The 26134-nt window shown below is 40.9% G+C and overlaps 2 protein-coding genes across 8 annotated transcripts in view; one reads left to right on the top strand and one right to left on the bottom strand.

Annotated features, from left to right (window-relative positions):
• Positions 1-5682, bottom strand: part of SLC31A1 (solute carrier family 31 member 1) — a 44339-nt gene extending 38657 nt beyond the window's left edge. For 2 of the 3 annotated variants that reach the window (XM_032240388.1, XM_032240389.1), the window contains exon 1: positions 5528-5682. The gene's annotated coding sequence lies outside the window, so the exon portion shown is untranslated. Of the gene's footprint in view, positions 1-3394; positions 3623-5527 lie in introns of those variants that run through there. The other variant, XM_032240387.1, reaches the window with a different exon arrangement.
• A 131-nt stretch (positions 5683-5813) lies between these two features.
• FKBP15 (FKBP prolyl isomerase 15) overlaps positions 5814-26134 on the top strand; it is a 57075-nt gene continuing 36754 nt past the window's right edge. Inside the window, exons 1-5 of one of the 5 annotated variants that reach the window (XM_032240385.1) lie at positions 5814-6017; positions 15421-15536; positions 21126-21210; positions 21668-21737; positions 26000-26074. In XM_032240385.1, coding sequence (XP_032096276.1) covers positions 5965-6017; positions 15421-15536; positions 21126-21210; positions 21668-21737; positions 26000-26074 — 399 coding nt within the window. In that variant the 5' untranslated portion in view covers positions 5814-5964. The remainder of the gene's footprint in view (positions 6018-15420; positions 15537-21125; positions 21211-21667; positions 21738-25999; positions 26075-26134) is intronic. The other 4 variants (XM_032240381.1, XM_032240382.1, XM_032240386.1 and 1 more) reach the window with 4 other exon arrangements.

Here is a 26134-nt window from a genome sequence, read left to right as displayed (position 1 = left end):
GGGACACATGTAAATAATTAAAAGATAATGTAAAATGTACTAAGGTATAGATTATGCATAGGGTTGTGTGAGAGCTCATAGAAAGCCATCAGAAAAGGTGGGAGAGAGGATGTGGGCGTATAAGTTACAGAATTCCTCTGTCGTTCATCTCATAAATTAAATGACTATATTCTAGATGCTCTAAACTGCTTCAAAATTATATAAACACTCATCATAGTTCTACCATAACTCTTCTATCTAGGGAAATATGTCACGTGTTGCTAGAATTTTGCTCTTTTTATGTGTTGCCTCCAAAACATTTCTCATATTTACTTTTGAGATTCAGGCTTCCATCTTATGCTGGATTTCATAATGTCCTTAGCCTACAAAAGCAGGTTGCATACAAAAGCCTAGGGCCATTGCGTAGAGGAAAAGAGGTAGGGTGGACCCTTCTCAACCCTTTCCTTCTCTGCAGGGCTTTGCATTCCTAAGGATGGGCCCCTCCTCTGCTTGGGGATGTTACCTAAATTATAATATGATACTACTCAAAGCAGTGGAACTTCAAAAGCATTTCCTTCCCAGGCCCTACTGTAAGATTTCTTTTGGCATAAACTGTTCATTGTAATGTATTAAGTATCAGACTTTTGATGGCTTGTCATACTTAAGTCACAAAACTACAGAAAACGTTTGAGTTTTTTAAACGGCTTTGTTTTAAGAGCTGCATGCGGGAGTGCAGGCAGCAGCAAGCCCCTACCCCTTCTCTCCCTTTGCCCCAGTCAGGTCTGTCCTGTCAACTTTCAAATGTAGTTATTTGGGTGATGCCTTGTTACTAAGTTATCTGACAATTGCTAGTTGAAATCACTTTGTCACTGTAAACACTTTGCTCTCCTTTTTTTTTTTTTTTTTTTGAGACTGAGTATCACTCTGTCGCCCAGGTACAGGTGCCTACCACCATGCCCAGCTAATTTTTGTATTTTCAGTAGAGACGCGGTTTCACTATGTTGGCCAGGCTAGTCTTGAACTCCTGACCTCAGGTGATCCACCTTTGCTGGGATTACAGGTGTGAGCCACCATGCCTGGCCAAACACTTTGCTTTTCTGTGATAATTATATCATCTTTCCTCTTGTAGCACTTCTGGTAGGAAAGGTGCAAAATGGAATTAACAGTGGAAATGAGTCTCTGATTCCTAAGTCCTTCTTTACCAAGACTTCCAAATTGGAAACAAGAGGTAAAGAAAGACTTAGGAATCAAAGACTCTTGCGAGCATGGTATCTATTTTCAAAGCAGTCATTTCATTTTATCCACATTCAGTATGGAAACTTTATTTTTCTCCATTCAAAATTGAGATTATAATCCAAAGGAAAGCTGAATTGAAATTAAAAAAAAATTAATACCAGTGCCCCAAGTAGTGTTTACCATGCCTTACCTCATTCAGTTCACACAACCACCCCATGTTCTAGGGACCATTAGAAAATGAAGTGGCTACTGACATGGAATGGAGCTGGGGAAATTTAACGTTTTATTTCATGTACTCCTAAGCCATTTGAATGTTTTTACATCGATCATGCCATTTAGAGTAAAATATTCCGCTTCCTACTGAGCTAAGTATAAACTTGTCACCTTCACCTTCGATGTATTTGACAAATACGTTCCTGTATTCCTTTTCAATTTTAATCCACTACTTCCTTATGTGAACTGTTGCCTTATACTCTTAGCAAACTATCCCACAGAACTCTCTTATCTAATTAACTGACATCACACCGGCTAGGCTATTCTCCAACGTGATGAGAACACTTCTGGTTCCCCTTCAGTGAAGTGTGCTTCAATGGTGTCAGCGTGTTTGTTCACAAACCAATTTATGCCAGTTGTGCTTATTATTGAAAATATGTAAATACTATGTAAAGCAATGAAGTATAAATGAGAAGAGAAAAATGACAGCAGCAATTAACATTGAGTACCTACTACCTGCCAGGCACTGTTCTACATGCTTTACACCAAGTAACTCCTATAATTTTCCCAAGAAACCTAGAAATGGATACTACCATTATCCCTATTTTACAAAGGCAGAAGCTGAGTAACTTGCCTAAGGTCTACTATACAACTAATAAGTGGCAAAGCAATTTGGGTCCAGAGCTCAAGTATTAAATGACTGTACTACATAGCCTCTCTAGAAGTTGTTTCTATAAAAAACACATTGATGTAATCCCAGCACTTTGGGAGGCCGAGGCGGGTGGATCACGAGGTCAAGAGATCGAGACCATCCTGGTCAACATGGTGAAACCCCGTCTCTACTAAAAAAATACAAAAAATTAGCTGGACATGGTGGCGCGTGCCTGTAATCCCAGCGACTCAGGAGGCTGAGGCAGGAGAATTGCCTGAACCCAGGAGGCGGAGGTTGCGGTGAGCCGAGATTGTGCCATTGCACTCCAGCCTGGGTAACAAGAGCGAAACTCCGTCTCAAAAAAAAAAAAAACAAAAACAAAAACACATTGAATGCTTTGGAAAGACTAGATAAAAGTGAGCATACAGGTAACACATAAACTTGTTGTTAGGTGAGAGAGACAACACAAAAGGCTGGGAAGACTTTTCATAAACCCCTAAAAGATTCTGCACTGAAAATGCTTTGCAAGTGACTTAAAGTTTTCATTCCATGTTAAAAATCCCATAGATAACGTAGGCCAGAAGCTAGCAAGCTCTTTCTGTAAAGGGCCAAAAGTAAACATTTTAGGTGTTGTGGGCCATGTGGTTTCTGTTGGAACTACTCAACTCTGCTTTGTAGGGTGAGAGTAGTCCTAGACAATTCATAACAAATGGGCAAGGCTGTGTTCCAATAAAGCTTTACTTATAAAAACAGGCAATAGGTTCCTACACTCCAAGAAAAGGCTGAGGCATTGTGTTAAAAGACTGGCAAAAGAATGTTTATGTGTTCATTAAAATGTTTATGATATGCACATAACTGTTATCTGTATGATTCCTGCTTTAACTTACTTCTTCAGTTAACCAACTAATGGCCCTAAAAGTCTGCTTTTAGTGACTGAGTAAATAGAATGTTATCGATCCCCAAGAACCTGCATCTAATTCATATCCCTATCACTATACCTGATATAACTTGGTTATATCTTTAAACTATTAATTTTAAAATGCATTCATCAGTACAGATTAGTATGGGTATACTTGCATATAAAGACTGTCATCTCCGTTGCAAAACTGCGGATAATTTGAAAAGAATTATTAAATTTGCTGCTTCCCTGAGGGAGGAAGGTGGGTGGAAGGTGGAGAAAAATAATTGCTGCTTCCTAGCCAATCTTCAAGGGGTCAACAATACATTTTATGAATATTCTAAAAGTTGTATACTTAAGCAAAACAAATAAAAATGCTTAATTTAAACTTGAGATCAAGGTTGTGCCTTACTTACCTTTGTATCTCCAGCTCTTACTCAGTAGAAGTCTAGGTCTAATCCACTCCTTTTACAGTGTTTAGGGAGCCTGGCCCAAACTCAGAGTGAGTTAGAAGGGCTGGGACAGGAATTCAGATTTCCTGATTCCTAGTCCAATATTACCAATCTGAAGATAAATGAATTTAGAAGACAGTGGTTTTTTTTTTTTTTTTTCACTCAGTCCTGCAGTTCAAAGCCTGGGGAAATTTCACCATCATCTTTCTCCACATACTGCCAACGAGAATCAGCAGCTGTTTTTCCACAGGGATAACTGGGGTATGCACGTTTGATGTTCTAATCACCAACAAGGCTACTGATTTTAGGATTTCTGAGTACCTACAAAAGCCACTTTACTTAAACATCCAGGATAAAAACAGTTCCACCCAAGAATGCAAGATAAGAGTTCAAATGTTCCCTCGGGCATTTTTTAAATAAAAGCACCACTTAGATGTTTCAGTACTGCAATCACAGCCGGCATTGGGGAGGGGGGTTAGAAAGTGCCATGGTACTTAATCCAGTTATTCCCTCAACACCTCCAAGAGGTAGCCAAGTTCACACACTAAACAGAGCTATTGCAACAGTTCTAGCGCTGGTGCTTATTAGATTCTAGTTTCAGTTCCAACTCTAGCACTTACATTCCAGTTGCATTATTGCAACTGTGAACCTTCACTGCTTTAATATCTAGATCTACAAAATAAACATGAGAAGCAGACTAACAGCTCTATCCTCAGTTAAAGAGAGGAATAATTTCCTTATGAAAATTATAGTTACATATAATATTTCTAGCTTTCTTATTCCCCTGTTCCCCCTCCCCTGGAGCTTTAGACAATAGTACAATCACCTTCAATTAACAAAAGAGATTAAGCAACCCAGATAGCTCACAGTTAGTACAGCATTTTTATCTTTCTGGGAGCTACCTATGAAAGGCAAGAAATAACGCTAGGCTGGGTCACTCGGGAAAAAGAAATCCTAAGATTGTAAATTAAGGAACAAGGGAACAAGGATGAATTTCATTAATCAGTCTAATAAAAATTAATAAGAACCTATTATAGGCAAGAAGGTTTACAATTCAGTAGTATGCAAACTATAATAAAAAGCAGAACAGGACAAGTGCCAGGAGGTGCAAAGTTCTCTGGGAGGGAGCTACCAATCACTTCACTTCAATTTCATACTGACAGATTGAAACATTCAGGTAAGGGACACCTGTAGTACCAACCTGACTGTGAGAAGAAGCCCAAGAACTCCACTGAGTCTGTGGAAATGGATGCTACACTGGGACACTATCTCCTTAGCCACACCTTGGCTAAGCCAGGACTATCCCAGGATTGTTTTGAGATACCAGGTTAACCAAAGAAATATTTATGTGAGCTACAGTCAGGGTGGAAACTGGAGGTAGAGGAGTCCGCCACAATTGATGTTGATTTAGGACTATCGCAGGAAGACCCAGAGAAATCTACGCCAAGGTTGGGCTGGGGATGTGTCTGCCTCCAAAGTATTCTCCTTTCCATCACCCACCCCCAGAATATCCTAGCTCTTCTGAAGCTCACCTGAGTAGAATACAGGTGGACTCTAGAAGGGGGACTTTCCTTGAGGTGTATGCTACAGTCTTTCAGTAGCCATTCTGTAAGGGCACACAGTGCTTAAGGGCTGGAAAGGGTCTTGTTCACTCACTAGCTCACTATATCCTGAATCAAAGATAGAGGAATCCAATCTCAGTCTGCCCTTTACTCTTTGTGACCTCGGACTAAGCCCTCACCCGAGGGCAGTTCCTTCGTTTCCCTATCTGTGAATTCTGCGATTACAAGGAGACCGGGATTGAATTCGATGGCCTCTGAGCTCTAAAAGCTTCTGGACCAGCCAGCACATGGAAGCACTCGACAAATGGCCAGCTGCATACACGGGGAAACTGAGGCACCGAGCACCCCGGACCAAGGTCACTCTAGCTATGCCACTGCAGGGGCCGGGCCGAAGCCCAGGTCTTCAGCCCTCCAGACCCGAGCTCTTTCTCCTTCTGCCGCGCTGAGGAGAGCGGAGAGAAGGGTCCTTGTCCCGCTGGGGAAAGGAGAGTACCCATGCACAGGGGTGCGAGAGAGGGGCCGAGAGAAGCCTTACCTTTTCAAGTCGAGTCCAGTCACTAGCACCTCTCTCTCCGAATCTTAACCCGTCACCCCTTCGCGACTCCTCGACTGGCCCCTCCACTTCTGCCCGGCTCGACGTGTCCACGACCGCCACCGAGACCGAGGATTCCCGCCCCCGCCCCGCCCCCTTGCCTTACCGACCAATCCCTCCACGGGGCTATGAAGCTCCGCCCCCCTGCGGGCTGGAGAGGCCTGACGTCACGCGGCGCGCGTGCCCGCGCGAGTCTCTCATTTGCCTTTTTGCCCCACCTTCTCCGGAGCCTAGTCGGCTTTCGGCCCAGAGACCGTGCGGGAGTTCATCCTGCCGGAAAGCAGCACGCTACCGCGGCATTTTACAACGTCGGCGGTGACAGGCCCTGGGATGCTGGGAACACGCAGCTTCCTCCCTGCTATTCGGTGAAATCCTACGCAATGTTCGGTTCGGGAGACGAGGACGACACCGATTTCCTCTCGCCCAGCGGCGGGTGAGTGACTGAGAAGTATGCGCTGGAGGACGTGGCTGAGAGATACCAGCAGATTGTTGGAGGGGGGTCGATCTCTTCTCAGGCCTTTTCCCAACTTCCGGGTGCAGACCTTTGCCACATTCCGGTGCTCTACACCTCTCAGAATCTGGGCAGAGCTTGCAACTGTGCTGACTCTGCCGATCTGAGGTTCGGGACCCGGCATCTCTCTTGGCGCGAAGATAACCCTGGGGTTTGCCTTTTGCTTTCTGGGTCACAATTTCTCTGGTGAGATGGAAATGATTGCTGACGAAACTTCCTGCCTCAGAGTTTTTGTAGGAGTTACCTGGGACTGACATGAGACTTTCTCTTCTCGGTGGAAAAGGCGATGACACTTTAGAACCAGGCCCTGGTGGGTCAGCTCTAGCATTCTTCAAGGCCCAGCTCGGATGTCACGTTTTGGGTGCTTTTCCTTCTGCAGCCTCAGGCAGAATAAATTGCTTTCCCTTCCTTATTCCTACAGTTAAGTGTGTTTGCCTCTATTCTTGCACCCCGAACCTATTAGATTATGATTCCTCACAGGACAGGGACTGCTTATGTTGTTCATGTTTGTCTAGCACTCAGCATGGTACCTGGCACATAGTGAGTGCTCAAGAAGTGCCTGTTGAATGAATGATAGCTGCGAAATTGCACTTTGTAAATTTTAAAGCTTAAAACCAACGTAACAGACTTTTTCATTCTCCAGTTTTACAAGCATTGTATTAATATATACCAGCCCGGGATAGAAATCTTTAAAAAGAGGCAGAGTTTTGTCTCTTTCAGTAGTCAGTTTAGCCTTTTCTATTGTGTTGTGCCGATGGACAGCTTGACTTCCTCCAAACTCGTGAGAGCTACCAAGCTGTGATCATTGCAAGCTTTGAGCATATGCTTAACAAATTTTGTGCATGCTGAAGAATGTACTGGAAAAATGACAAATATACCACATATGCTCCTTATTCTGCTAAATGCTAAGAGGTTACAAAAATGGTTAGGCTGCTGTTCCTGCTGTTAAGTTGCTTCCAGATTTGTTGGAGAGGTCGATACATGAATGATCATAAAAACGACACTGGCCTTTTTTTGTCCTTAAATAGGATCTTTTGATTTACACTGACTAGCTCTGTATTACCTATCCTGAAGTCTTTTCACTCTTGTCGCTGTTCCACAACTACCGCCTCTTTGGATGGCCTGCATTCACTTAGTTCCACTTTGAATTCTTTCGTTTTCTCAGTTATTTTAGAGTTAAGCTGTCCTTCGCTTCCTTTTTTTCCCCTATTCCACCCAGAACATTAACGAATCTCCACACATTCCAGCCTCCTTGCTGCTGTTGACTCCTGTTTGTAGCCAGCCTTTTGAAGTAATGTTCCTTCCAACAAACCCGTTTTGTATATAGCTGTATATTACACTGCTTGAAAATTTCAAAGGTATACTTTAAATCCACAGTCTTCCCTATGTGAAAGTATTTGAGAGAAGTCTGTAATGTTAAGGCTTCCAACTTCCACGCAGCAATCAGTCCATGCTGACTGAAAATGTTAAGATAGGTAATGACAGTCATGTGCTCTTTTCCAGATTCCTGGCCAGAGATAAATCCTTGGTGGCTCAATTATTCTTTTTTCCTGAGCAGGCTTCTCAAAGATCTGAGACACTTGAATTTTAGGAATGTAACTGTACTCCTGGACATAGACAATGCTAATTTGATGATAAAAGACTTATTGAGGAAAGTTAGAGTTTATTTTTATTCCCCATGGTTATCAGGAAAACCAAATCAAATTTAACACTGAGAATTTAGAAAGTTTCACCAACATTCTCTGATTTAGCTATTCCTTTTTTGGTTTTCTCTAAGGAAGTAGAACATATGACAGTGAATACGGCAGTTGCTTTTCACTTCCTCTTTTATAGCCATATATCACTGTAAGTGTACTTGCTTAAGTTTCAAGTCTCTTGATTTAAACACATGACTTGCTTGATTCCATTAAGGATATATTCGAGCATAATAGAAGTGGAAGCATCTGATAATCTCCCTTCTCAGTTTCTAGGCCTCTTAGAGTTTACTATTAATCTAGAAGTAGTAATCAGGAGGCAAAACTAACAAAATTTTGTTTGTTAGTTTGTTTTAGCCCATTCCTCACCATTGTGGGAAGTAATAGTAACAAAGTAATAGTACTTGGCTTCAGCTAATCCAGAGAAGAATAAGTCACAGTTTCTGTCCCTAAGAAACTTTTATTTTAGTAATAGAATAAAATCAATCCAGGTAGAATAATCACAAAGCATTTTTAAGAGGCCAGTCATGTATATATTTGTTTCAGAATATAAAGGTATGTGTAGGCAAATCTGATTAGCATAGTAATGATAAGTCAGTAGTGTAAAGATGGTAAAGCGATAAATTAACTGATCATCAGAAAACATTTTAACTTCTGTAAAAGATAGGAAAAAGCCTAAAGTCTAATTTGGTTCTATCCCCAGTTAGGAATGTGACTTTGTACAGATCATCTCCCATCCTTGTCCCTCCATACCCCAGCCTATTAAATAATGAGGTTTGCCCTAGATAATCTTTGAGACCTTTCCCAGTTCCATAGTTTTAATGTTAATGCTAATACCAGCTTATGGTTCTAGGTCAACTTGTACATCAATCAGTATGCTTCCACCCTTGCAGGGGTATCTGAGTTGAGCCACATTTTGAGATAATAAGGTGTGTTCACAAGTATATAAATACATACTGTGTGCTTACTGTATGCTACCTGCTGTACTAAGGAATACATAGACATTATTGTATTTATTCCTCCCTTCCACTCTATGAAGTAATTTTACCTACTATACCCATTTTACAAATGAGAAATGTGTATATACATTATTGTATTTACTCTTCTCTATGAGGCTACTATTAACTATTATATCCATTATATCCATTTTTCAAATGGGAAAGGTTCAGAGTGATAAGTTGCTCAAGATCACACAGCTAGAAAGTAATAGAGCCTGGATCTGAAATCAGGTAGGCAGATTCTACCAGACCTGCCTGTGCCGTTATTGTTATGATTGAAATAGATGTTTGATGTCAGTATATTTAAAAAGTATTAATACTTTATCAACAAGAAGAATCCCTGTTTATTAAAATATGTTCATACAGTATAAATGCATGTGTTTTTGTTTTTGACGGGAAAGAAAAATAATATTAAACTGAGGTGAGGTGAGGTCCTTGCAACTAAATGCATTGTCTAACATTTATTTTTCAAATTTAGTTAATGCTGTCATGACTTTTCCTATGAATTATTAACATAGACTCAAGTCCAGAGCTAGCAGGCTCATTCTTGCCAACATAGGGAGATTGTGTATATTTGAGAGCACCTTAGTAGTGGAAAAATCTAATAATTAATTAATTAATTTTTATTTTTTTTGAGACAGGGTTTTGCTCTGTTGCTCAGGCTGGAGTGCAGTGGTGCAGTCATGGCTCACTGCAGCTTCAAACTCCTGGGCTCAAGCAATCCATTTGCCTCAGCCTCCCCAGTAGCTGAGACTACAGGTGCACGCCATCACACCTGGCTAATTTTTAATTTTTTGTAAAGATGGGATCTTGCTTTGTTGTTCTGGCTGGTCTTAAACTCTTGACCTCAAGCAGTCCTCCTGTCTCAGCCTCTGAGAGTGAGCCACCATGCCCTGCTAATAATTTACAAGTACTTATCTCCCAAGTTGATGTAGAGTCCATTAAAGATATTAATATAAAATGGAATTAATCTGAAAACTAAGTAGGTTGACCTGGCTTTTGTATTGACTTTGTTGTCTTCAACTGGCTGGTCTTTAGGACATCTGTGGAAACACAGTTAACTTATGCCACTCTTGTCTTTCGTTTCACAAAGGTTACATCTGCAAAATTAAAACAGCAAGCCCAATACCCATGGTTTACTGAAGCTAACAAGGACATTCTTTTCTTATCAGTAATTGGTGCATAAGCTATTTTATCTTAACTAGATGCTAAGCTTTGTACATTTTTTACTGTGTTTAGAGACAGTGAAACCCAACTCTTCCAGAATCTTACCCCTTTAGGGAATTTTCCTACCTGAAAGGAAAAATCTTGCTCTCTTCTAAATTCCGTAAGCATTTGTTGATGTCTTTTTGGGCCAGTGCTGCTCTCACTCAAGCATTGCATTTACAATCTCACTTAAACCTCTTAGTCCTTTAAAGTAGGCATTTCTGGCCTATTTACAGCAAACTTTAAACTTATAGTAGACTATTTTGAGAAAACAAGGCAACAATTTCAAGTCATACTAAATTTATTTTGTAAAATGCTAGTACGTATTTTTTTATACATAAAATTTGTTTTAAAAAACCCGGAAAAGCCAAAATAGCTTGTTGGGAAGTTTCAATGTTTACTTCACCTAAACTAAGGATGTCTTTGGAGAAGAGGCGCTCAGAGCCAGACTAGATTTTAAATTCATTTATTGAGCCTATTACATACCAGACCCTGGGCATACCCCATTTTTTTTTTGCAGTTCGCTTTATTGTGTGTTGCAGACTTTTTTTTTTTTTTTTTTTTTTTAACAAATTAAAGGTTGTGACCAACCCTATGCTGAGCAAGTCTATTGGCATCATTTTGCCAACAGCAAAATTAGTCCCTTTGTGTCTCTGTGTCACATTTTGGTTATTCCCTCATATTGAAAAATATTATCTCGGTCAGGTGCGGTGGCTCACGCCTGTAATCCCAGCACTTTGGGAGGCTGAGGCAGGTGGATCACTTGAGGCCAGAAGTTTAAGACCAGCCTGGCCAACATAGTGAAACCCTGTCTCTACTAAAAAATACAAAAATTAGCAGGGTGTGGTGGTACACACCTGTAATCCTAGCTACTGGGGTGGCTGAGGCAGGAGAATTGCTTGAACCCAGGACCCAGGAGGCAGAGGTTGCAGTGAGCCGAGATCGTGCCACTGCACTCCAGCCAGGGCAACAGAGTGAGAATTCTGTTTCAAAAAAAAAAAAAAAATATATATATATATATATATATATATACACACACACACACACACACACACACATACATATTTTCTCTCTGTATTTCAAACTTTTTCAATAGTATTATATCTGTTATGGTAATCTGTGATCTTTGGTGTTATTATTGTAATTGTTGTTGCCCCAAACCACGCCCACAAAAAACAGTGAACTTAATTGATAAATGTTGTATATGTTCTGACTGTTCCGCTGCCTAGCAGTTCTCTTTGATTTTTCCTCTTCTTGGGCCTTCCTCTATATACTCCATGGCTCAGCAATATTGGCATTAGGCCAGTTAAGAACCCTAAAATGACCTCAGGTGTTTAAGTGAAAGGAAGAGTCATGCATCTATCACTTTAAAAAAGGTAGAAATGATTAAGCTTTGTGAGGAGGGTGTGTAAAAACAAAGATAGACCCAAAGCTAGGCCTCTTGTACCAGTTAGCCATATTGTGAATGCAAAGGAAGCATTCTTAAAGGAAATTAAAAGTGCTACTCCAGTGAACATACAAATGATGAGATAGCAAAACAGCCTTATTGCTGACATGGAGAAAGTTTGAGGGATCTGACAGAACATGAAACCAGTCACAGATTTCCTTACCAAAGCCTAATTCAGAGCAAGGCCCTAACTTTTTTCAATTCAGTGAAGACTGAGAGAGGTGAGGAGGCTGCAGAAGAAAAGTTGGAAGTGAGCAGAGGTTGGTTCATGAGGTTCAGGGAAATAAATCATCTTCATAGCATAAAAATGCTATATGTAGCAAGTGGTTGCAAACTGTAACAAGTTGTCTGGAAGTTCTAGCAAAGAGAACTGGTGATGGTGGCTACAGTAAACAATGGATTTTCAATGTAGACAAAACAGCTTTCTATTGGAAGAAGGTGACATATAGGACTTTTATGGCCTATAAAAGAGAGGAGAAGTCAATACTTGACTTCAAAACTTCAAAGGACAGGTTTACTCTTATTAGGGTATAATGCACCTAGTGACTTTAAGTTGAAGCCATTGCTCATTTACTGCTCCAAAAATCCTAGGGCCCTTAGGCATTATGCTAAATTTATTTTGCCTATGCTCTGTAAATGCAACAACAAAGCCTGGATGACAACACATCTGTTTATGGCATAGTTTACTGAATATTTTAAGTGCACTGTTGAGACCCACTGCTCAGAAAAAAAGCTTTCCATCGAATTATTACTGCTCATTGACGATGTACCTGGTCACTCACAAGCTCTGATGGAGATGTATAAGGGGATTAATGTTGTTTTCATGCCCGTTAACACAACATCCGTTCTGCACCTGAGATCATGTCTTACCATTTAAGAAATACATTTCATGGCTGGACACACTGGCCACCTATAATCCCAGAACTTTGAGAGGCCAAGGTGGGTGGATCACTTGAGCTCAGGAGTTCAAGAGCAGTCTGGGCAACATGGTAAAACCCCATCTCTACAAAAAAATACAAAAATTAGCCAGGTTTGGTGGTACATGCCAGTAGTCCCAGCTACTTAGGAGGCTGAGGTGGGAAAATCCACAGAGCGTGGTGGTGCATGTCTGTAGCCTCAGCTATTTTGGAGGCTGAAGTGAGAGGACTGGTTGAGCCCTGGAGGTAAAAGCTGCAGTGAGCCATGAATGTCCCACTGCACTCTAGCTTGGGTGACAGATTGAGACCTGTGTCTAAAAAAAATTGTTTTAAAGAGCTAACACAGCAAGCCTGAGACTATTATTCCTAAAAAGCTCTGTTTACAAGGTTGGCTCTTGGCTGATATCTTAGTCTGTTTTCTGTTGCTTATAACAAAATACCTAAAGTGCAATAAAGAAAAGGAATTTATTTTACAGTTATGGAGCCTGAGAAGCTCAGGGTCAGAAGGGTTATATGTGGTGAGGGTCTTCTTGTTGGTAGGAACTCTCTGCAGGGTCCTGAGATGTCACAGGGCATCACATGGCAAGCATGCTGGATATACTAGCTCAGATCTTTCTTCCTCTTCTTATAAAGCCACCAATCCAGTCCCATTCCCATGATATTCCATGATAATCTTGTAATCGTTTTTTTTTTTTTTTTTTTTGGTGCAGGGTAGATAGGGTCTTGCCCTGTTGCCTAGGCTATAATGTGGTGGCATGATCATAGCTCACTCTAGTCTCAAACTTCTGGGCTCAATTGAGCCTCCTGCCTCAGCCTCTCAAGTAGCTAGGATTCCAGGCATTTACCACCAAGACTGGATAATTAAAAAAAAAAATTATAGAGATGGGATCTCTCTATGTTGCCCAGGCTAGTCTCAAACTCCTGGCCTCAAGTGATCCACCTGGCTCCCAAAGTTCTGGGATTACATATAAGAGCCGCTGCATCTGGCCTAACCTAGAAATCCATCTATGATTGAATTAATCCATTTATGAGGGTAGAGCCGTCATGACCCAATCATCTCTTGAAGGTCCCACCTCTCAATACTGCCACATTGGGGATTATATGTCTACATCAGTTTTAAAGGGGTTGAATAAACCATAGAAGCTGGCATTTGGGCACATGATTGATGAACAGTTCCCCACCCTGGTACAAAGCTTTTTCTAAATCATGAGTGGCCCACTATGCCTAAGTCATTTGTAAAATGATATGGTTCGTACTGAACACCTACTTTTTTTCTGGGTGTCTGTAATTTTGGTACATGCTTGGCAGAGGGTGTCTGTGTGACCAGGCACTATTAAATACCTTTGGCACTGAATCTGTAATTGGCTTCCCTGATAGACCACACTTCGCGTGTATTGTGTTGTAACTCACTGCTGGAGGAATTAAGAATGTCCTGTGTCACACCACTGGGAGAGGATTCTTGGAAGCTTGTGCCTGGTTTCCTCTGGATTTTGAGCCATGCACTTTTATTTTTTTTGAGACAGAGTCTTGCTCTGTAGCCCAGGCTAGAGTGCAGTGGTGTGATCTCAGCTCACTGCAGCCTCTACCTCCCAGGTTCAAGTGATTCTCCTGCCTCAGCCTCCTGAGTAACTGGGACTACAGGTGTGTGCCAGCACACCCAGCTAATTTTTGTATTTTTAGTAGAGACAGGGTTTTGCTATGTTGGTCAGGCTTGTCTCGAACTCCTGACTTCAAGTGATCAACCTGTCTCAGCCTCCCAAAGTGCTGGGATTACAGACATGAGCCACCATGTCCAGCCCACCAATGCACTTTTTACTTTTGCTGATTTTGCTGTATATCCTTTTGTAATAGATCTTAGTCCTAAGTACCACTATATGCTGAGACCATTGAATCCTTCTATGGAATCACTGAACCTGATGATGGTCTTGGAGCATAAGAGGAAGAACAGGTTTTGCTGGGGCAGTGGACATTGGAGGATATGAGTTCTGGTTTGGACAGGATACATTTGTATTGCCTGAGGGATATCTATGTTTTCTGGCACTCAAGAGCAAGTTCTGGGCTGGGAATACAGATTTGAGCATCATCAGCATTTGGATAGCATTTGATACAAATGTAAGTAAGTAGAGAGAGACAGTATGAAACTCTACCAAGAGAGAGAAAATATGGAACCCTGGAGACCTCGACATTTAAAGATTGGGCAAGAAGAGTCCAAGGAGTTAAAGACAAGCCAGAGAAATGCACACAGAAAAAAGAAGAAGAAGAAGAAAAAAAAAGACAAGCCAGAGAAATGGGGCAAAACAAGCAAGGGATTATATTAGTATTTATTGATCTTTAATTTGGACCTGTTCCTTCCATGAACCCTGGAGAAGTCAAGAGTTTGAAGAAGAACAAATTAATTGACAGTATAAAACGGTGGTGTGAGGTCAAATAAGATAAGGACTGGTAAACTGGGTTTAGTAACAAGGGAGTTGTTGGTGATCTTAGCAAGACCAGTTTTAGTGGAATGGTGGGGGCATAAGATTCCTTGCAAGGGATGATGAAAGAATGGTTCTGTTAGATGAAAGGATGGCAAGGACCATTTTCGATGGGTAATTTTGTATCATAGTTTCATTTCAATGGAATAAACTAGTAAAAAGCAGGAGTAGTAGTAATCAGTAGAGGGGACTAGAAACTATGATTTACTAAAAGCAAGAATTTACAGTTTGAAGATACCATGGAGAGCACGTGGACTAATCACTTCAATTTACAGGTGGAAAAACTGAGGTCCAGAAAAAAGAAATGCCTTGACCAAAGTCCTGGGGATGAGCAGGGTCAGCTGATGATGCTCCCATCAAATATACAGTCTTGATTTCAAAGACACTTAGCTGCTGTGTCCAGTATTTTTATTTCTTTTTTTTTTTTTTTAAATTTTTAATCAGCTCTCCTAGCTTGAAGGGCTTCTAGTATTGAATGGTGGGATATAGTCAAGGAAGTATTTGTTCAGTGTTGGAGATGAGCAGCTTTTGTAATGATTCCAGGTTTGGGATAGATCAATGAAATTTCACTTTCATTTTCTACTAACAGTGCCAGATTGGCCTCCCTTTTTGGACTGGATCAGGCAGCTGCTGGCCATGGAAATGAATTTTTCCAGTACACAGCCCCAAAACAGCCTAAGAAAGGCCAGGGAACGGGAGCAACAGGTAAGTTGAGTGTATTAGGGTTCTCTAGAGGGACAGAAGTAATACGATATATGTGTATATGAAAGGGCATTTATTGAGGAGAATTGACTCACATGATCACAAGGTAAAATCCCATGATAGGCCATCTGCAAGTTGAAGAACAAGGAAGCCAGTAGTGGATCAGTCTGAGTCCTAAAACCTCAAAAGTAGAGAAGCCAACAGTGCAGCCTTCAGTCTGTGGCTGCAGGCCCCAGAGCCTCTGGCTGGCCACTAGTGTAAGTCCAAGAGTCCAAACGCCAAAGAACTTGGAGTGTGATGTTCAAGGCAGGAAGCATCCTGCACAGGAGACAGATGAAAGTCAGAAGACTCGGCAAGTCAGCTCCTTCTACCTTGTTCTGCCTGCCTTACTCTAGCCACCTGGCAGTCGATTAGATGGTGCCCACCCAGATTGAGGGTGGGTCTGCCTCTCCCAGTCCATGGACTCAAATGTTACTCTCCTTTGGAAACACCCTCACAGACATACCCAGGAACAATACTTTGCATCCTTCAATCCAATCAAGTTGACAGTATTAGCCATCACAACTGGCACTAGGATTGTGCCTTAACAGGTTAGATGGAAGGGTTAGCAGCCTTCCAAAAGTGACGTGCCAGGCTGTTTATCCTCGACCAGTCTGGCTAAGCTCATGCCCAGTGGTGGGTGCATCTCTAAGACCTGAGATCCTGATTTCTAGCAGCTAGATAGTGTGTGCTTTGTTGGGAACTCATGGAGAGGCTTGAAAGCAAGATCTTCTGCTCCATGTGGACGCTGCTCCCCCAAACTCTGCCCAAGGCACTCTAAGTAGGTACTGTCCAGTGTTTTGGCGAGAAGAAAGACCCACTTTTCACTTCCTTTATCTGGACAGGTTAGCTGTAGGCTGACTGAATTTTTCCCAACTAGATAGTAACATGCATTGCTGTATCCCCTGTATCTTTCATCATGATGGACATGATGGCCATTTATTGAATGAACATTTGTTGAATGAAAGGAGAGAAAGGTGGGCTAATAGTTCTTTCTTTCTTTTTTTTGAGATGGAGTTTTGCTCTGTTACCCAGGCTAGAGTGCAGTGACGTGATCTCAGCTCACTGCGACCTCTGCCTCCTAGGTTCAGGCAATTCTCCTGCCTTGGCCTCCCTGGTAGCTGGGACTACAGGCATATACTATACCATGCCTGGCTAATTTGTATATTCTTAGTAGAGATGGGGTTTCACTGTGTTGGCCAGGATGGTCTCAATCTCCTGACCTTGTGATTTGCCTGCCTTGGCCTCCCAAAGTGTTGGGATTACAGGTGTGAGCCACCGCAGCTGGCCAAAGGAGACTAATATTTCTAAAATGCTTGCTGTGTGTCTTGTCTCAGGTGGTTTACATAGGTTGTCTTACTCCATTCTCTCAATTCTTTGAAATAGGTGAGGCTACAGTCATTTTATATTTTTATTTAAAAAAAATTATTTATTGATTTATTTTTATAGACAGGGTCTCACTGTATTGCCCAGGCTGGAGTGCAGTGGCTTGAGCACAGTTCGCTTGAACTCCTAGGCTCAAATGATCCTCCCATTACAGGCATGTGCCACCATACCTGGCTAATTTTTAAATTTTTTGTAGAGACAGGGTCTCACTGTGTTGCCCAGGCTGATCTCGAACCCATGGCCTCAAGTGATCCTCCTGCCTCAGCCTCCTAAAGTGCTGGGATTACAGGTGTGAGCCACCATACCTGACTACCACCATTTTAGGAGCTCAGAGAGGTTTAGGGAATTGATCAAGATCATGCAGTAATAAGTGACAGAGTTGAAATTTGAACCCTGATAGAACTGACTCCAAAACTTTTATTCCTTTCTCTACACTTTGCCGTCTTTGAGTCAGAACCTGAAGAGAAGCAAGGGACAGACAGTGATAGTCCTGAGCAGTACAGGTGGTGAGGGGTGTTAAATATTTGTCGAGTGAAAATAAAAATATTGAGTGCCTTTTACATGGTAGACACAGTGCTGGAACTGTGGATATTTGTCAGGATATTTAGAGTTGAGTAGTTACAACAGATGCCATATGGCCCAAGCACAAGGGAAAAACAAACCATTTTCCCCTCTAATTCTCTGCTTTCTTTTTTTTTTTTTTTTTTTTGAGATGAAATTTTTGTTCTTGTTGCCCGGGATGGAGTGCAATGGCACAATCTCGGTTCACTGCAACCTCCACCTCCTGGGTGCAAGCGATTCTCCTGCCTCAGTCTCCCAAGTAGCTGGGATTACAGGCGAGCACCACCACGCTGGGGCTAATTTTTTGTGTTTAGTAGAGACAGGGTTTCACCATGTTGGTCAGGCTGGTCTTGAACTCTTGACCTCAGGAGATCCACCCGCCTCGGCTTCCCAAGTAGTTGGGATTACAGGCGTGAGCCACTGTGCCAGGCCTCTAATTCTCTACTGTCTACTCACTCTCAGCACACTTCTGCCACCCTAATGTGATGGAGTGGGAGGGTAGTTCTCCACACACCGAGGGAATTCTCCAGCGGACACCAATTGGGTATCCTATAATTCCATTTAATTCTGATGCTGTCTACCTGGAGATTTCAGATACCCCATTTTAGATACTAAGTGCAAGTCCAGCCAGTTATACTTTTGATGGGGGTTCCTACGACCCCCTTCTTGGGTTCAGTTAATTTGCTAGGATGGCTTACAGAACTCAGGGAAACATTTTCTTATATTTGCTGACTTATTATCAAGAATACAGATGAGCAGCCAGATGAAGAGACAGACAGGCTGAGGAATTGAGGGAAGTATGGAGGTCCATGCCTCTCTAGGTGTAGCACCTTCATGTTCGGCAACCCAGAAGCTTCATCAAATCTCGTTTCCAAGTGTTTTTATATAGCTGGATCTTCAGCTTCCCCCACCCACTTTCCTGAAGATTAGCGGGTGGGGCTGAAAGTTCTAGTCTTACCACTTGGTCTTTCTGGTGACTGGCTCCATCCTGAGGCTCCACCCCTCTAGGTCCCCACTCTAAGTCACCTGATTAGCATTGTCAAAAGATACAGTTATAACATATGTAGTTTTAAGATCTTAATTGGCTTTTATTAGAGATTCTAGAATTGGGTCACACTTCATTCTATAAAATGGAATGTTGTGATGAGCTGAGCAAAGGAGGTTGGCTTTATTAAGGCAGAAAAGGGCTGAAGAAAGGAGAAACAGAACAAAAAGCAATTGGTCATTTTGAAGTTACTCTTCTTGTGTAGGTTAAAGCAAAGGGGACTTCCTTCCTTATCATGCTGGCTAAAATTGGATTATACAAAAGATGTTCCTACTGTTCTTATCACTCAGGAAATTACAAGGGATTTGGGAGCACTGTGTCGGGAACCAAGGACAAAGAGCAAACATATTTCATATTATGCCACAGCCTATAGGCCCTTTACAGAAAATGTTTGCTGCCCCCTGCTTTAAATATTACCTATGACTTTAGGCAGCTTTGCTGTAGGTGCTTCTCTTGTTCTCCAGGCCACAACCTGGCCAGATTTCTATTAGGCTATGCTTTTATATTTCCCTTGGCACATCTCTTCGTCAGCATTTTGCTTCAGAGTTAAAGTGGTTGAGTTAATGGGAGAAAAAGAAACAACCTTAGTCCCCACCCAATGAAAGCACTTGATTTTTATTTTTATTTTTTATTCTACTTAATTTTAGAAACAGAGTCTTGGCTTTGCTGCCCAGGCTGGGATGTAGTGGCTATTCACAGGTGCCATCATAGTGCCCTATGGCCTTGAACTCCTGGCCACTGCACCTGGCCAACTTGATTATTTAAATCGGAAGACAGCAATTATGAGTTTGTTATGCTTTTAGCAGGGCGCTCTAGAGGCAAAATTGCCTATACAGTTTTCTTTAGGCATTTACAAATAAACAAAATAGCAACACACAAACAAAAATTCCCTCTCTGTTCAAGGGAATTTTTTTTTTTATTTGAGATGGAGTCTCGCTCTGTTGCCCAGGCTTGGAGTATAGGTTGCAGTCTCCACTCACTGCAACCTCTGCTTCCTGGGTTCAAGCAATTTTCTTACCTCAGCCTCCTGAGTAGCTGCGACTACTGTTCGGGGGAAATTTGTATAAGAAGTTCTTGTGGGGAAGATGGCTACAGCATAGTTCTTGAATCTCTTCAAATCTCAACATAAAAACAGACAGAGCAATGCATACTACTGGTAGGAGTGCACACTGGTATGGCTTTTTTTTTTTTTTTTGAGAGGGCATCTCGCTCTGTCACCCAGGCTGGAGTGCAGTGGTGTGATCTCGGCTCACTGCAACCTCGGCCTCCTGTGTTTCAAGCAGTTCTTGTGCCTCAGCCTCCCAAGTACCTGGGTCTCCTGGTGCATGCCACCATGCCTGGCTAATTTTTGTATTTTTAGTAGAGATGAGGTTTCACCATGTTGGCCAGGCTGGTCTTGAACTCCTGACTGCAAGTGGTCTGCCCACCTCTGCTTCTCAAAGTGCTGGGATTACCAGTGTGAGCCACCATGTCAGGCCTGAGGAACAGTTGGGCAGGATGTAACCAAACCTCAGATTTTCTTGTACTCCTTTACCCCATAATTCCATTTTAAGGAATGCATTCTAAGAAGATAACTGGAAGCACACACAAAAATGTGTCATTTTAATTTATGTGTTTCTGTATTTTCTGAGTTTCCTGCAATGTATTTGTACTCTATAATCAGGAAAATATGTTAATAGAGAAAAAAATCAAATGAGTTCTTTTGAAAAATAAGTTCTTGCATATCATGTCCACATCAGTATTATCTTACTACTCTTTCATCACATTCACGTAGTGAACATAAATGTGTGATTTGCTCTTTTTATTTTTATTTTTTGAGACAGAGTCTCACTCTGTCACCCAGGCTGGAGTGCAGTGGCATAATCTCGGCTCACTGCAATCTCCACCTCCTGGGTTGAAGTGATTCTTGTGTGTAATCCCGAGTATCTGGGATTACAGGCGCACGCCACCACGCGCAGCTAATTTTTGTATTTTTAGTAGAGATGGGGTTTCACCATATTGGCTAGGCTGGCCTCTTACTCTTGACCTTGTAATCCACCTGCCTCAGCCTCCCAAAGTGCTGGGATTACAGGCATGAGCCACCATGCCTGGCCTACTCTGTAGTACTTTGTGAAGTTAAATAATATGTGTGATTTAAATATCTTCCTGAATTTCCTACCCTAGAAGTCAGGGAAGGGGAAATAACTTTATTTTCATATATTATAGTGGTCAAAATATTGGAAGGAGAAAATAAAGTAGATGGACTATGACCTCATTTGCTAGACAGTACTCCTTATCTAGCCAAAGACTTACTTGGGGTGTTTGGTTTGGGAGTTGGGGTCATGAGTTTCACACCTAGGCTTGTGTAATTGTGTGAGGCACTTGGGTGCTTCGAACCTCAGTTTCTTCATCCCCAGACTAAGTTATAGGGCTGCTTTGTGGATCAAATAAGGATAATGATCATGAAAGCATTACACCACTAACTGTAAAGTATAAAGAACAATTTTGAAGGTAGTTCAATGGTTAAAAATTAGTTTCAGACAAGAAGCGAATGACGACTTTGTTTTCTTGTTCATCTTCAGGAAATCAGGCAACACCAAAAACAGCACCAACCACTGCAAGCACTTCCACAATACTGGTTGCAGCAGCAGTCCATGCATATCGATAGTAAGTACCTGAGAAGGAATACTCTCCGAAGTTTGGTGGAAGGGCGTGCAGTTAAGCTCCTACTTTTTCTCATAAAACCTCTGGGTTTTTTGCAAAACAGTTATTCAGCTCTTCCACAGACAAAATAACAGTAGTATTTTTAACATCTGAATTGAAGATTTCTGTGGTAAAACTTGAAGAGCCATTATCTTGTCTTCTCTCTTTAGGAAGTGCTTGTACCCTTGACAGCCTGTCAAATGCTCAAAGAAAGCCACTCCATTGAGATAGCATGTATGATGGATATTTATATTTACAGAGTAAAGAAGTAGTATACGAGCTTTAAATTATAAACTGCTCACCTGTGTCCCTGTCTAGAGGCTGAATGACTGTTGTTCCCACTTCTCTATAGCAGAAAAGCAAGCTGGTTCTGCATAGTTGAGGGAAGTATTAATACTTGTTGTTTCTCTTCCTTCTATAGCACAAATGGTCAATATGTAAAGCAGGGCAAATTTGGTGCTGCAGTCCTGGGGAACCACACAGCCAGAGAGGTGAGAGTGTTCCCACATGTCACGTATATTCACATGCCCCAAATAATACCAATGAGCTGGCTTTTATCTGGGCTTGCCCAGTGTTTAATCAGAAGATTAGAATGATGGTTTGTATTGAATGTTAATTTATAATATCAGGTATATAGTAAGTGATCACATTTTTCTTACTATTGTGCATGAAAACAAATCCAACCATTCAAAATTGTTAAGTTTGACCTTTGTGATATAATCCTAGCTTAAGAATTTGGGCATTTGTTTTTGTTTGTTGGTTAATTGTGGGGTGCATGTGTACACACACACACACACACACACACACACACACACACACACACAGAGAGAGAGATATATACATACATATGTTTATATAAGATAAAATTTGCTATTTAACATTTTTTTTTTTTTTGAGACAGAGTCTTGCTCTGTTGCCCAGTACTGTGGTGTGGTCTCAGCTCACCACAACCTCCGCCTCCTAGGTTCAAGTGATTCTCCTGCGTCAGCCTCCCAAGTAGCTGGGATTACAGGTGCCTGCCCCCACGCCTGTCTAATTTTTTGTATTTTTAGTAGAGAAGGGTTTTCACCACGTTGGCCAGTCTGGTCTCAAACTCCTGACCTCATGATCTGCCCGCCTTGGCCTCCCAAAGCACTGGGATTACAGGCATGAGCCACCGTGCCAGCCTTAACCATTTTTAAGCGCATAATCCAGTGGCATTAATTGCACTCACAGTATTGATTGAGCAACCCTCACTACTATCCATTTCCCAAACAGAAACTGTAACCATTAAGCAATAACTACTTCTTCCTTTTTCCCAGCTCCCCATAAACTCTAATCGACTTCTTGTTTTGATGAATTTGCCTTTTCTAGGTACCTCATATAAGTGGAATCATAACAGTATTTGTCTTTGGCGACTGATATATCTCATTTAGCATAATGTCCTGAAGGTTCGCCCATGTTTTAGTATATATCAGTGCTTCATTCCTTTTCATGGCTGAAATATTTCATTATAGGCATATACCACATTTTGTTTATTCATTCATCCATTGATGGACACTTGGGTTGTTTCTACCTTTTGTCTGTTGTGAATAGACATAAAAAAATATATGCCATGAAGATTGCCCTAAAAGTATATGGTCAAGTTCCTATTTTTGGTTCTTTTGGCTGTTTACTAAGAGTAGAAATTGCTGACTCATATGGTAATTTTATGTATTGCTTTTTGAGAATCTGCCAAACTGTTTTCCACAGCAGCCGTACCATTTTACATTCCCACAAGCAATGTATGAGGGTTTCAGTTTCTTCACATCCTTGCCAGCATTTTGTTATTATTATTATTTTTAATTCTTGCCTTTTTTGTAGGTGTGGAATGGTACTTTATTGTGGTTTTAACATGCATTTTACCCAACATCTAACGTTGAGTATCTTTTCATTTCCTTATTGACCATTTGTATATTTTCTTTGGAGAGATGTCTATTCAAGCCCTTTGCTCATTTTAAAAATTGGATTGTTTGTCTTTTTGTTGTGGAGTTGTAGTCTTTTAATATATTCTGAGCATTAAATCCTTATTTGCAGATATTTTCTCCCATTTTATAGATTATCTTTTCACTTTCTTGATAATGTCCAAAAGTTTTTAATTTTGGTGAAGTTCATATTATCAACTTTTTTCTTTTGTTACTTGTGCTTTTGGTGTTTTATCTGAGAATCCATTACCAAAACCAAGGTCATAAAGATTTACTTCTGTGTTTTCTTCTAAGAGTTTGATGATTTTATCCCCCCATGTTGTTCTATATACGAGTCGGGCCTACAATCAAAAATTACTTGACATGTGAAGAGGTGGGAAAATGTAACAGATAAATTAGTAGTGGACTCACAAATAATCTAGATATTGATGTTAACATACAAAGCACTTAAAACAACTAGAAATAATAAAGAAAATAGAGAAGTACAAAAGAGATGAAAAGATGGAGAATTAAAAAAATAGAATCTATAAGAATAATCACATGGCATTCTAGATTTGAAAAATACAATTTCTGAAAGAACATATTGGATGGGTTTAACAGAATAAGAATACAGCAGGAGAGAGAATTAGTGACTTCGAAGGCAGGTCTATAGAAAATACCCAGACTGAAGCACAGGAAGAAGAAATAATAGAAAGATACCAGGGCAAAGATTGATGTGGGACATGGTCTAACATCCATGTAATTGGAATCCAAAGACAGTAGAATTACATCTTTAAAGTGCTGAAAGGAAAACAAAACCCTGCCTATTATACAATTCTATAGCAACAAAAATGAAGGCAAAATAAACTTTCAGCCAAACAAAAGTGAGAGAATTCATTGCAGTAGATTTGCACTACAGGGAATATTAAAGGACATTCTTTAGGTTGAAGGAAATGAATGTCTGTGTCCTTCAAAAGACATGAAGAATTTTCATAGAAGTATCATTCATAATAGCCTCTAGCTGGAACAACTCAAATGTCCATAATAGGAGAATGAATGAAAAGTTTATGGTATATTTAAATAATACAACACTACATGACAATAAAAGAGAACAAAATACCAGAACATGAAGTAACAAGGCTTACTCTTACAGATACGGTGAGTGAAAGAAACAAGACAAAAGAGTATACACTGTATAATCCCATTTAAGAAGAGCAAAATTGGCTGGGCATGGTGGCTCACGCCTTTAATCCCAGCACTTTGGGAGGCTGAGGTGGGTGGATCACCTGAGGTTAGGAGTTCAAGACCAGCCTGGCCAACATGGTGAAACCCCATCTCTACTAAAAATACAAAATTAGTTCTTTGTAAATTCTGGATATCAGCCCTTTGTCAGATGGGTAAACTGCAAAAATTTTTTCCCATTCTGTTGGTTGCCGATTCACTCTAATGACTGTTTCTTTTGCCATGCAGAAGCTGTGGAATTTGATTAGGTCCCATTTGTCTATTTTAGCTTTTGTTGCCAATGCTTTTGGTGTTTTGGTCATGAAGTCCTTGCCTACGCCTATGTCCTGAATGGTTTTGCGTAGATTTTCTTCTAGGGTTTTTATGGTGTTAGGTCTTATGTTTAAGTCTTTAATCCATCTGGAGTTAATTTTAGTGTAAGGTGTCAGGAAGGGGTCCAGTTTCTGCTTTCTGCACATGGCTAGCCAGTTTTCCCAACACCATTTATTAAACAGGGAATCCTTTCCCCATTGCTTGTTTTTGTCAGGTTTGTCAAAGATCAGATGGTTGTAGATAGGTCGTGTTGCCTCCGAGGCCTCTGTTCTGTTCCATTGGTCTGTATCTCTGTTTTGGTACCAGTACCATGCTGTTTTGATTACTGTAGCCTCATAGTATAGTTTGAAGTCTGGTAGTGTGATGCCTCCCGCTTTGTTCTTTTTGCTTAGAATTGCCTTGGCTATGCGGGCTCTCTTTTGGTTCCATATGAAGTTTAAGGTGTTTTTTTCCAGTTCTGTGAAGGTCATTGGTAGCTTGTTGGGGATAGCATTGAATCTGTAGATTACTTTGGGCAGTATGGCCATTTTTACAATATTGATTCTTCCTAACCATGAACATATGCAACAATCTTACATGTCCTTCACATGTACCCCAAAACCTAAAATGCAATAAAATAAATTTTAAAAAAAATTAGCCAGGCATGGTGGTGTGCACCTGTCATCTCAGCTACTTGGGAGGCTGAGGCAGGAGAATCACTTGAACCTGGGGAGGTAGAGATTGCAGTGAGCTGAGATTGTGCCACCGAACTCTAGTGACAGAGGGAGACTCCATCTAAAAAAAAAAAACTAGCAAAATTAATCAGCAATAGAAGACAGAATATTGGTTACGTCAGGGCGGGGATTATTGACTAGGAAAAGTATGATGGAGCTTCTGTGGTGTGGGAAGTGTTCTGCTGTTTTTTTAATGTGGTTGATGGTCACGTGGGCATGTACATGTATAATATACATGTATTTTATGTTTTTCATCAATTTAAAAACCATTTGTATTTTCATTTACACAACCAGCCACTCTCTCTTAGTCACCCCTTGTATAAATAAAAACACCAACAAAATGAAGACATTGCCAATTACAGTTAAACAGTCAGGCCAAAATATGAAGAGGTTAACGTGGATAGTGAGAAGATAAAATCTGAAGTTGAAGCCTTCAAGAATGAATAGATTTTGAGATTAATAGCTGGATGAAGCACAATTCCTGATACTTACTGCTGATTTTGTATTGCCTTTTAACTTCTGTTCTCTTTTTTTCTTTTTCTGTCTGTCTTTGCTTTACTACAGTATAGGATTCTTCTTTATATCAGTCAGCAACAGCCAGTTACGGTTGCTAGGATTCATGTGAACTTTGAGCTAACGGTAAGACTTCTTCATATTGCAATCATTAGGTCCTTTGGGGTAGGTTTACGGGAGAGATTG

This window comes from Sapajus apella, unplaced genomic scaffold (assembly GCF_009761245.1).
Source record: "Sapajus apella isolate SASKATOON/1434 unplaced genomic scaffold, GSC_monkey_1.0 scaffold46, whole genome shotgun sequence".
In the NCBI taxonomy this organism is placed as follows: domain Eukaryota; kingdom Metazoa; phylum Chordata; class Mammalia; order Primates; family Cebidae; genus Sapajus; species Sapajus apella.
Note: the sequence above shows the minus strand (reverse complement) of the source record. Positions and strands in the feature narration are given on the sequence as shown.